The 13,404-nt window shown below is 41.2% G+C and overlaps 1 protein-coding gene across 3 annotated transcripts in view; it reads right to left on the bottom strand.

Moving 5' to 3' along the window:
* The window catches only part of LOC126266771 (cation-independent mannose-6-phosphate receptor), a 599,618-nt gene that overhangs the window by 543,587 nt on the left and 42,627 nt on the right, over positions 1-13,404 (bottom strand). For all 3 annotated transcript variants that reach the window (XR_007548921.1, XM_049971299.1, XM_049971307.1), the window contains exon 5: positions 4,749-4,891. Coding sequence is in view for 2 of the 3 variants with exons in the window: in XM_049971299.1 (XP_049827256.1) it covers positions 4,749-4,891 (143 nt within the window). In the remaining variant the exon portion in view is untranslated. The remainder of the gene's footprint in view (positions 1-4,748; positions 4,892-13,404) is intronic.

The raw sequence follows: 13,404 nt of genomic DNA, 5'->3' as shown, positions 1-13,404 counted from the left end.
GAGGGAGAGAGAGAATCAACGGGAAATTGTCACTATCACAAAGGTCATTGTGTGGTGACCAGTGTAATGATGGGAGGAGAGAGGGAGAAGAAAGAGAAACATCAATGGCAGAAAAGGTACTATGACCAGCACTGAAATGAGTAGAGGAGCCATCATTAAGAAGGCACAAGTCGTGGTCTGTAATAAACTGATCTACGAGAAGACCTCGTCTAGATGGAAATGCACTGCCCCACAAAGGATGATGAGCATTAAAATCCCCGAGACAGAGGAAGGGAGGAGGAAGTTGCCGAAGAAGGGCAGTTAAGGCAGCAGGTGTAAGAGTCCTGTCAGGAGGGAGATAAAGATTGCAAACCGTGACCTCGGAGTCCAGGTGGACCCTAACAGCAACCGCTTCCAATGTAGTTTGAAGAGGAATCCACGTGCTAGCAATGTCTGTACGGGCCAACGTACAAATGCCACCAGCGGCCCGCAGGGGTCCGAGCCAATTTCGACAGAAAACACGGAACCCGCAGAGGGTCGGTGAGTGATCATCAGTAAAATGAGATTCCTCTAGAACCACACAAGCTGCAAAGTAAGGCGAAATAAGGGATTTCAATTCCTGAAGGTGATAGTACTATCCATTACAATTCCATTGGATAATCACAGAATGATGATTTAAATGGGGTTTGAACAGGCTAAAGCCAGTCATACTGCCGGGTCACCACCCATCACCGACAAGGAGGGGGCGATATCCATTAATGACAGGTCGGAATCTGGTTGTGAAGCCGGGGATGGGACCTCTTGTGACACCAGAGGCTCTTTGTCCGGGACTTATGTTTCTTCTTCTTTTCTGGTTGAGATAGAGGAGGGCTGTGTGGCATAATGAAGACAGCTGCAGCAAGATCGGGAACAGAAAGAGATCGGGCGACCTGGGGGCCGACAGACCACGGTTCTCACAGTCGTCGTGTGGCAATAGACCTTTGGCCTGGAAGGTGCCGAGAAGGGGCATCCTGGGAGGAGCACCCTTGACCAGCAGATGCCGAAGGAGTGGGATACTTCTCCGGCTGGGGAGGGGGAGTAGTGCCCAGAGGAGAAGGTGTGGGAGCCGCAGGGGAGGCGGGGAGGAGAGGGGTCTGGGATTGGGGTAAGGAAGGGGGAGGAAGGGGTGAAGATGTAACTTAAGCATAACTAGACGACATGGACACAGGGTGAAGACGCGTATACTTCTTACAAGCCTCTGTGTAGGTTAAACGATCAAGGGACTTGTACTCCTGTATCTTCTTTTCCTTCTTATATACTGGGCAATCTGGTGAACGCGGAGAATGATTGCCATGACAATTAACACACACAGGAGGGATAACACAGGGACTCCCCTCATGGAGTGGACGTCCACAGTCACCACAGAGAGGGGCCTGCGAACAGCGGGGAGACATGTCCAAAACGCAAGCACTTAAAACACCTCATAGGAGGTGGGATGTACAGCTTCACATCACATCGATAAACCATAATCTTTACTTTCTCAGGGAGGGTATCCCCTCCAAAGGCCAGGATAAAGGCACCAGTATCAATGCGATTGTCCTTAGGACCCTTCTGAAGACGCCGAAAAAAGTGAACACCCAGCCGTCCGAGATTGTCCCGAAGTTTCTCATCAGTTTGAAGGATGAGATCCCTGTGAAAAATCACACCTTGAACCATATTTAGGGACTGGTGGTGGTGGTGGTGAGGGGGGGGGGGGGGTAATGGAAACAGTAATTGTGCCAAGGCACGAAGGGCCCCCGACTGGGCAGCTGAAGCAGTTTTGATCAGCAACAACCCCAACCGCATCTTGCTCATCGAGTCCACTTTGCCAAACTTGTCTTCAATGTATTCCACAAAGAATAAAGGTTTGGTATCGGTGAAAGTATCCCCATCAGTCCAGGTGCAAAACCAGATAGTGGGGGAAAGGTTTCGGCCCTAGCCGAAGGGCCTGACCCACATCCCAGGGGGAAGCCATGGAAGGGAAGGCCGAAGGAGCAGGAGAAGCAGCACTAGAAGAATCAGTTCCACGCAGAGAGACGGCCGCAGAAGAACGGCCAGAGTTCTGGAGCAGTATGAGCTTCATTTACATAGCATCCGCCCTGATACCACCCACTCCAATCAGGGCCTCTCCTCACGGGTGCCACCCAGCCACAACAAGGGCCGTCTGGCACGGTGGCCATTGCTGGGAGTTCCGATGCTCCAGGATGACGAGCAACCACTGCAAGGCTTGCATGAGGAGGTCACAGCTCAGGTATCAGAAGTGTGATCCCTGTGTGTTCAGGACAGCTCAACCAAAAGGGTACATAGCGACCCCACCACACGGGCTGGCTACCGTGCTGGTTATGCACCCTAGCATCAGAGAACGGCACGAAAGAAAATGTGGAATGAACTAGGAGGGCACACATCGGAGACACTAGGTAAGGTGCTCTTCCCCAAATGGCTCACACTATGGAAGAGAAATTTAGTAATGGAGGTCAAACCCCAGAGGGGGACCAGGGAGTGCCAAAAGGAGGTGGTGATTACGCAACAAAGCTAAATTGCAAAACCAACATAGCCAGGAGGATAACAGGAGCCAACATAAGCAAGGGAGAGGAGAGGGCGAGGGGGAAGAAGCAAGGAGAGGAAAAGAGGGGAAGGGGAAGGAAATGCAGCCCTGGAAAGAAGGAAGGCTGCGATAGCTCTGGGCTCTGTGCTCGCCACGCATGTATACACAAAAGAGTTGTGGACCCCCCGGGGGGGGGGGGGGGGGGGGGGGGAGTGAAGGGAGTAAGGAAGTCCTCTATGAAAAGGTTAATGCTAGGCATGGTGGAAAACGTCAGGATGATCAATTAAGTAGGAAAAGAAGCTGAGAATGTACAGAAAATCAAGGAGATGTGGCGGGAGTATTTTGGAAAGTTACTAAACCCCAGTGGAAATATGAAAGAAGAAAATGAGGAGCAGGAGGACATAAGGTATTTCAAGGAAGGAGGGCACCTGGAGATTTGAAATAAGGAATTTATAGAGCCAATTTTTGAGCCAGATTGCAGCAAACTAGTCAAAATTATAGAGGAGTTTCTTTGATGTGTCATGCTGCCATTGTATTTCAGAATATTCTGAAAAAGAGAGTACAGAAAATAGCACGAGGAGGGCTGGAAGAGGAGCAATATGGGTTTGGGCCTGTAAGTAAAACAGGGAGTCTAATTTTTACAGTAAAGCAAGTTCATGAGAGACACTAATAATAGGGTGAAGATTTAGTAACGGTACTCCTGGAAATCGAGAAGGCATACAATAGTAAGGAAAGAAGCAAGACCTTGGGAAACCGAGAAGCAAGATCGGAGAAACCCTTCAGCAAAGGAAAATTGGAAGGCTTACCATAAAAAGAATAAAGGAAATTCATGAAGGAAGCACGAGTTGTGTAAAAGTAGGAGGAGATAAGACATAACAGAAAAATGGCCTGAATCAGGGAGAGGCACTATCTCCTTTACTTTTCATCAGTTTTACCAATGAGATAATGATAGCAGTGGTGGCACAAATAGGAGATAAAAATATGAAAGCAATGGCATTTGTAGGCGATTTAAATGATGTGGGGAAATGGAGGAGGAGAGGTAAAGGAAAGGCTAAATGCATGCGAAGAAGTGGTGGTGCACCGTGGACTGAAATTTAATGCAAAGAAATGTGAAATGATGGTAACAATTAGGAATAAGAGGATGGTGGCAACAGGTGTACTAGAGAGTAGTACTATATGAAGTGGAAAGTTACAAGTACATGGGGTGCAAAACAGAAAAAAAGCAGGAGGAATGAGAAGGAGATTAATGAAAGGTGAAGGCAATCTAATGTTTTCCTTTAGAGCATAAGAACCACAGTCTGGAGCAAGGAAGTATCACCAAAAAGTAAGCAAACATTATGCAAAGTGTATTATGCCTCAGTACCCATACACATCAAAAACGTTTGTAATGAAGAAAAGGCAGGTGAGCAGAATACAGGTATGCTAGATAAAATTTCAGAAAAGTAGAATAGAACTAAATAGAGTGGGTTGAGTAAGGAATCAGACACTGTGAGAAAGCATTAAAGACGAGCTCATGTAAGACATAGGAAAGGCAAGATTAACATGTATGGACATGTTAAAAGAATGGGAATTGGCAGAAAACCGAGATAGGCCCATGAAATGACAAGAAGAAGAAGAAGAAGAAGAAGAAGAAGACCCAGAGGACGACCGAGAGAAAGATGGATCACTGGAGTGAAGGAATGTGTGATGAAGAGAGGAGAAGACTGAGGCAGAGTGGAGAACGAAACTCGGAGGGAGGACAGAAAAAGACTGAAAGGTTTATGATCTAACAGATTCAGCCAGGTGATAGAAAGTGTAAAAGATTATGACACTGGTGCTGGTGCTGGTGCTGCTTCTTATGATGAGATAACAGGAGTCAGTATTGCATTTAAGCTCCACTCACATCTTCAATGTAACATGTTTCAACCAGATTCTAATAACAGTATCGATAACAAAGGTTGTTCCCACACACAACAGCTGTAGCATCAAAGGCAGCATTCAAAATGCAGTTGATAAAAGAATAATAAGTATGTTACTACAGTATGCCACAAGGAGATGAGTAAAAGCTCAAAATACATAAATGTGGAAAAAAGGCACTGGACACAGTTTTTCTTTAATTATGTGAGTAATCAGCAGCTGTACTCAGCTAATAGCACTATAAAATAATGTTAACTGAAAAACTGTGTTTCACTTATTCTGTACCAATCCGTAACATTTCAATACTTACAACACAGTCCACAGTTTCCTTAGGACAAGCATGTGAAGACTGAAATTCAAATGTATATGTATTTCCCACTTCTGATCTGAATGTTGGTTCTCCAAATGGAACACTAATGTTGCAAACGAATTCCACTCGAGTTATTATTCCACCTGTAACACAGCAAGCCACAGATATTAATTATAAAATTCTTTTTAATGTTCTTAGGAGCAGAATTTACCCTTTATTTACCTACATTATTTTGAATATGACAGTTCTCAAGCTGACAGTGTCATTCTGAATTTTAGTATTTTCCCATTGAACTGAATGAACAAACTAATTTTGGATTTGCAGCCAGTCGTCGTTCCAAATGCCCCACCATAGCATTTTTTATTGAATGTCCAGTGGAAATACAATGCCTCCCACATGTGGAGTTGCTTCCCTGAAAAAGGCGAGTACAACACTCTTCCACAGTGCATGTGGTCTCACCTATGTAAGGTATACTATACTGACCAGGTATTTTGTAAATTCTGTCCTTTCACAGTAGCAAAGCAACCTTCACTGAAGTCAGATAATGGCCAATTTAAGATGAAGGGCGGAAAACAACTTTCACCTGATATTTATTGAGGATCCTTGCTATCTTAAATGAAATATCGCCCACAAAAGGAAGAAAAGCTAAACCTTTTGTGACATATTCTCCTCTTTACCCATTCCCTGATTCTTGGTTTTAACTGACAGTGCCTTGTTAATCTGCCGGCTAGAATATCCATTATCCCTGAACATGTCATCAGGTGGGGGAAGCTCTTTAGGCAAGCTATCTGCATCTGAAAAGTGTTTGAGCTTTGTGTGCAAGTGTTTTACACTTGATCTTAGTTTGCAATTTGTGATGACAACTCAATGCTTATAAATACAAATGAGCATCCAAAGGAAGGTATTCTACGGTTATTCAAGGCAGTGCTCTAGGTGTAAGTACAAAATCTTCAAGTCTCTTGTTTAATACAGACAGCATCAAATCATCCAAATTTTCATCCATGAAATTGACAATGGAACATTGCGCAGTTACCTCATTGGCGACAACTGCTGTGGCAACAGATGATCAAATTTAGACATCTGTCAAAAACTTGCATCCTTATGGATCCAATCTAATGTGGCCACAGTCACTCCATCAGCCCAGTCTCTTGGTACAGGAGAAAGATGTGTTGAGATCTTTAGATGTAACTGGTGCAATTCTTCTGAAGTGGCATCCAGTCTTTGTCTTGTATACCAGATCTTCTCTGCAATCTTCTGCGCAACAGTAGTCTTGGCCAATTTGGGACTCTTTCCATAGTTCTGACATATCTCACCAAAATGGCTAAAGAACGTAAAAAAGGTTTTACTCTCTTACCATGTAGCTTATCAAAACTTTGGACATGTGAGGCCACCTCCCCCCTATAAAGCCTCTCCATGAAATGGAGGAAGTCTTTGTCAGTCTTCAATGGCTCACTTGAGGATGACTGGCAGGTGTCCAGCTCAAATATTGTGGGATGTATTGAAGAACAACTGGGTGCAAGCCTGAAATCTTACTCAAAATTTAGTTTGCTGGAATAATTTTAAAATTCATATCTGACACCTTTACAGACAGGAGATGGCCACACATCTGACAATTCGACAACCTATATGGTAGCAGAGCAAAACAGTTCTTTAACACTTTATTGAGGCATCAGGGCCACGAATAATACCAACATTTGCCAGAGTGACATAGTTTACACACATTTTATGAAGAACGTCAATCCACAGAAGATTACTGATAAAGACTAGTAATGCTACTGTCACAGAGAAGATCTGCTATGCAAGACGAAGGCTGGATGCCATTTCAGAATAACTGAGTGACTGTGGGCAAGTTCAGTTGAATACATGAGGTTGCAAGTTTTTGGCAGACATCAAAATTTTATCGTCTATTGCTACAACAGTCATTCCCACAAGAGGTAACTGCACAATGTTCCATATTCAATTTCACAGAGAAAAATTTGGACAATGGATGCTGGCTGTATTAAGAAAGGGATTCAATTTTGCACCTATTCCTAGAGCACCATCTTTAGTAAGTTTTGTGAATGGTGTTGAAGAAGGTGTATGATTCCTTCCTTTGGATGGTGCAGACGAAATAAGAAGGGAAATTTGCCCAGCTCTTCTGAAAGCTCCTCCTTAATGCAGTAACCTAACCGTTACGGGAAGGGTGTACTATGAAATTTATGAAAGCTGTGGTACTGAAGGCTTGTAGTGAATCGAGAATTTTGGTGAAAATTCTAGACACTCGGCCTTCCACCGTCTCGAACACCCGATATTTTAAAAGCAAATAAAAGAGCGGAAACATATCTACTGCTCTGCCGGTTTCTGTGTGCAGGTTGGAAGTTTGTAATGAGAAGATGATAAGCGGGGCAGTCAAACGATGCCGACAAGTGTTTGCCACAAGAGCCACACACGGTGTGCGAGAGGGCATGGAGTAGTTAAATGCTATTCCTCGCTGTGTTCGTGAATGTGATTGTTGGGGAAAAAAAGAAAACTGAACTTTTGACTATAGACTTTTAACTTACTTCATGTCTTAGATCTGAAAGAAGTAAGACATGTGGGATGTCTATGAATTATTTGGTTGTTAAAACCAGGTAATGGTGATTATATTTAATTGTATCTAATGGGTATCAGTGCAGTTGGCTTGCAAAAGTTTGTTTGCTTATATGAAACTTGAGGAAAGGAAAATACACCTGAGCTGAACTTGAAGTATGAGAGTACTAAGTTATTTCAAGTGAAAGAGTTAGTAATTTTTTGGTTCCTCTAACCAGCGTTATTTCTTTGGAGAAGAAGTTATGACAGGACTCGCGGAAAGAGGAACTTTCAAATTAAATAAAGATAAAAAGATATTTTGAGTTGGATTCTGCATAAACGGTAAAAAGGGGTGAAAATAAATGCCATACAAGAAAAGACGCAAGGAAAATCTCAACAGTTTAGACTAAGACGATGAGATCTATTCAACGATGAAGATCCAATGTGGAGAGTAAGCATCCCTCACTCACATCGCGGGGGTGGGGACCCCATAACCTGCCAACGATGCCAGCTGCTGGTCACCGGTGCTGACTACAAATCCGTTCACCGATATTGAAGCTGAAACCAACCTTTGATGCTGCCAGCTGCCGTGCTGTTCACAGGCGCTGATTCCACACCTGCTCACCGACATAGCCTAAACCTCTACGCTGGGTGAGCAAAAGATAATTGAGTGTGAAGTTAAGGACACTGTTCAATAATAGACTGTTAGTATAGTTATTATATTAAGAGGGGACTTTTTTTAATAACACCATCTAAAGTAAGAAAAATACGGATAATACTTGAGAAACTGGGGAAACATCAGAACTAGCCACGGCCATGACAGTGACACAAGAAATGCCAGACTGGACTGAGGTAGCAAATTTAATTAAAGCACTAAGTTTTAAATTAGACTCAGTGAATACTTGACTGAATGCTAGATTAGATGACCAAAGTGCAGCTGCAAATGCTCAAATTGCAACTTTAAGTGAAAAATTAGATGCACAGAGTGCAAATCCAGCTACTTTAAGACAAGAACTAAGTCTTAAGTTAGATTCAGTAAATGCCCAGTTAAATGATAGATTAGATGACCAGGAGGCGGATTCAGCTGCTATAAGAAATGAACTAAGTACTACTATAAGTGAAAAAATGATAAAGTGGAGAGTTTGCAATTAGATTTAAAGAATGAATTAAGTAATTCCCTGACCATCCATGTAAACCAACTGTTCACTGACTTTAGTCAGATCCAGAATAACCAATTTCAGGACTTAGCTAAAACACTAGAATTTGATACTGAAGATAAATGTAATAATGTAGAATCTGAATTTAGTAAAAAATTTGGATTATTTCAAAGTATATGTAATGTTACATTTGATGGGCTAAAGCAGGAACTACACATTGTAAAGGAAAGTGTTGAGAAACAGGACAAGCTAATTCCTATAGGCCAATCACAAATTCCAGGCGTTAACACTCTTAAGTTGATAACATTGAAAGGAAATTTAAAGAGAAACTAGCAACATCAGACACAATAAATATAAGCAGTTTGGAGGGACAAGTAGAAGAGATGACAACGTGTCTCCAATTTTATCTTCTGAACTTAGTAACACCAAGAGGAACGTAGATGAACTGTGGAAAGAATTCAAACTTATGTAAGACAAAGTAGATGATAGAGTGCCTTCTTCCAACGTAGTATTAACTAGTGAAGTAATGACAGATTTACAATAGGGAGCAAATTCTGGGTTTTCTAGAGAGTTCCCTAAGTTTAAGGCAGATGGGGAAGTACATTCTACTCATTTTTTGAAAAGGTTAAATCAAGCCTTGCCCAAGACTTGGGAAGATAAAAAAAAATTGAACTTGTGGTGGGGCACATTTCAGGAGAAGCTTCATAGTGGGGCACAGTGAACATAGAGAATTTTTTGTCTTGGGCAGACTTCCAGAAAAAGTTCAAGTAGAAGTATTGGTCAGCAAAAACTAATATCTGACTTGTGGGACCCAAAGTATTACAACAGTTCGTGGGGTACGAAGTGAAAGTATTTCGACTGGCATTTAACAAGAGCAAAGTACTAAGATAATCCCATGGAGGAAGAAAGGTTGGTGCAAATTTTAATAAGACATTTACCCATTTACGCAAGGAAGGATATATTATGTAGTGGGTGGAAAAATGTGGAAGAATTATTATTCTCTGTAGACGCATTTGATGCCTTAAACAAAGACCACAATGAGAACGTACATCAAAATGAAAATCAGCATTTCAGAAGAGATAGTAATAACAGTAATAGCAATTTTAAGAAGCATGAGGCCAGTACCAAGTAGTAATAGAGTACAAAATGGTAACGTAAAACCCTGATTTGATAACCAACCAGAGATCACCAGTAATGAGGGAAACATAGTGCGATCTGAATACTGGGCCGGGGCCCAGGTGAAAGAGATACATTCGGAGGCCTGGCTTATAATAATATTGATATTAATTTCATGCATAAAATACCCACCAAAGAATGGTTGTTACTGGAAGAACTGAGCTTAACTACCATTAATCCACAAGCAATAATGATAGGAAAAGTGGAGGATTTTGAAGTTAACATATTTATAGATTCCGGGAGTGAAGTGTCACTTATTTCTAGCGCTTTCTTTAACACATTACGAACGAAATATCACTTACGATTTTACCAGTAACAGGAGGGTACATAATCATTATTACTGGAACAAAGAGCAAAATTGTGGAACACGAGACCCAGGTGAACTGCAACATTGGGAATATCCCCCACAGGCCAAGTAAGTCAACTGCAGTAGAAGTGTGATGTCTGCAATCCAGTTTTGCACCGCCTCTGTTGTCGCTGAAACTGTTATAGGCTGACAATGGTAATGCCACCATTTTGTTACTTCAGAGTGTGATGATGATAAAATGCATGCCTTCTAAGTGATTGTACCTACAGGAGGAACTATTATGAGCCTACAGAATGTGTACAACAGAAAATTTCTGCACCTCTTTTAAGAGGTTAAGACCACATGGTCATCTGCCATCAAGACCATATGGCCTTCATATAGAAAATCTTTCTTTACATCCAATAGTGAGCACCATTGGAGCTCGGCCTTCATAAAGAAAATCTTCCTTTACATCCAATAGTGAGCACCATTGGAGCTCCTACAAATGATTTAGCCAAACATCCTGCTTCTTTGCTGAGTCCACTGGTAGGCAAATGATCACATCACATCACATCACATCACATCCGCAACCCAGCCGACTTTTTCTAGGCAGTTTGGACCTTTTAGTTAGTTTTGGTGTGGATTCATTTTTTACAAAGAATCCTCTTGAAGACTGTTGGACACTAACTGGAAATAAAGTTTCAGGTAGATAGCACTTCTTTGTTTCGGCATGCTCTTTCCTCAGGATATTTTAAGTTCAACCAAGGATATTTTGAATAGACAGAGTGTTGCCAGGGGCAGCCCTCTGTCTCCCTTGAGGGCAGAGTTTTTTGTGGAGGACTTCAAAGAATGAGCATTTGAATCAGCTGCCCTTAAACCTACTTTATTTTGGAGGCATGTGGATGATACTTTCATTGTGCAGCCTCATGGAGAAGATAAATTAAAGGAGTTTCTACAGCACCTCAATTTTAATGATTACAGCCAACATCTTGTTAACGACAGCAAGAATCCTCTATAAATTTCAGATGAAAGTCGCAGACCTTCTGGTGTCAGTGAAGGACAATTTGCCATTGCAAAAAGGCCAGAATATACAAAATACCTTGCCAACGTGGTATGGCTTAAATAGGTCAGGTGACACGTACTGTAAAAGAATGCTGCACTGAACACGAACACTGTACTCACCTTTTGCAACTAAGCAAGTCTGCTACTGGCGAACACTGTATTTCCACTGGACAGAGATTAGATTAGATTAATACTTGTTCCATAGATCATGAATACGACACTTCGTAATGATGTGGAACGTGTCAGGTTAATGAAAGATGTCTGTACAAGATATTACATTACACAAAATATTGCATGACACTAATGCTTAAGTTAGTTTTTTTCCCTCCCTTAATTTATACCTAAAAATTCAGCCAATGAGTAGAAGGAGTTGTCATCTAGAAATTCTTTTAATTTATTTTTAAATGTTGGTTGACTATCTGTCAGGCTTTTGATGCTGTTTGGTAGGTGACCAAAGACTTTTGTGGCAGCTAATTTACCCCCTTCTGTGCCAAAGTCAGATTTAACCCTGCATAGTGAAGATCATCCTTTCTCCTGGTGTTATAGCTATGCACACTGCTATTACTTTTGAACTGGGCTGGATTATTAACAACAAATTTCATAAGTGAATATATATACTGTGAGGATCCCTAGATCCTTAAATAGATGTCTGCAAGATGACTGTGGGTGGGTTCCAGCAATTATTCTGATTACACGTTTTTGAGCAATGAATACTTTTCTACTCAACGATGAATTACCCTAGAATATGATGCCATATGAAAGCAGTGAAAGTAGGCATAGTAAGCTAATTTACTGAGATTCTTATCACAAAAATCTGCAATAACCCTAATAGCATACGTAGCTGAACTCAGACATTTCAGCAGACCATCAATGTGTTGCTTCCAGTGTAACCTCTCATCAATTGACACACCTAAAAATTTTGAAAATTCTACCTTAGCTACAGACTTCTGTTCAAAGTCTATATTTATTACTGTACGGAACTGTATATACTGTGTTTTATCAAAATTTAAAGAGAGTCCGTTTGCTGAGAACCACTTAATAATTTTGTGAAAAACATCATTTACAATTACATCACGTAGTTCTTGGTTTTTGGATGGTATTACTATACTTGTGTCATCAGCAAAAAGAACTAACTTTGCATCTTCATCAATAGGGAATGGTAAGTCATTAATGTATATCAAGAACAGTAAAGGACCTAAGACCGAACCCTGTGGGGACCCGTGCTTGATAGCCCCCCAGTTTGAGGAATCACCTGTTGTATTAACATTACATGAACCACTTATTTCAACTTTCTGCATTCTTCCAGTTAAGTATGAATTAAACCATTTGTGCACTGGCCCCCTCAAACCATAATGATTTAGCTATCTAAAAGAATTCCATGATTTACACAGTCAAAGGCCTTTGAGAGATCACAAAATATACCAATGGGTGATGTCCGGTTATTCAGAGCATTTAATATTGGATCAGTGAAAGCATATTTAGCATTTTCTGTTGAAAAGCCTTTCTGAAAACCAAACTGACATTTTGTTAGTACTTTATTTTTACATATATGGGAGGCTACTCTTGAATACATTACTTTCTCAAAAATTTTTGATAGAGCTGTCAGAAGAGAGATTGGGCGATAGTTGTTGACATCCGACGTATCCCCCTTTTTATGCAATGGTTTTACAATGGCATATTTCAGTCTATCGGGGAAAACACCCTGCTCCAAAGAGGTATCACATACGTGGCTGAGAATCCTACTTATCTGTGGGGAACAAGCTTTAAGTATCTTACTGGAAATGCCATCAATTCCGTAAGAGCTTTTACTTTTCAGTGAGTTTATTATTTTACTGATTTCAGAGGGACAGGTTCGTGGAAATACAGTTGTTTCAAACTGCACAGATATGGCCTCTTCTATCGGAAGTCTTGCCTCTTTTAGTGAAGATCTAGATCCTACTTTCTCCACAACATTTAAAAAATGATTATTGAAAATATTTCCAATTTCAGATTGTTTGTTAGTACACTTGTCATTCAGTTTTATGGCACTAAAGTCTTCCTGTGCTCTTGGTTGCCCTGTTTCCCTTTCAATAATATTCCAAATTGCTTTAATTTTATTATCAGAGTTACTGATCTCAGACATGATATACATATGCTTCTGGACTTTTTAATAACTTTTCTTAGTACCGCGCAATAATATTTATAATATTGAACAATTTCGGGGTCAGTACTCCCTCTTGCTTCAATCGTGTATGAAAACAATGATTCTGACCACAGAAACATTGTTTTAGGACTCCGTTATTAAAGAATCCATAGAAACATGCCTGGCAGATAATCTAATGAACCATGATGGTGGCTATCAGTTGGACGGTGCATGGAACCAAACCATCTCCACAATTTGTTCTGATCAAAGAAGACAGAGTGCACAGATGGCTGTTGGGAACGGTAA

The sequence above is a fragment of the Schistocerca gregaria genome, chromosome 1 (assembly GCF_023897955.1).
Source record: "Schistocerca gregaria isolate iqSchGreg1 chromosome 1, iqSchGreg1.2, whole genome shotgun sequence".
Lineage (NCBI taxonomy): Eukaryota > Metazoa > Arthropoda > Insecta > Orthoptera > Acrididae > Schistocerca > Schistocerca gregaria.
This window is presented reverse-complemented; position numbering and strand designations above follow the sequence as displayed.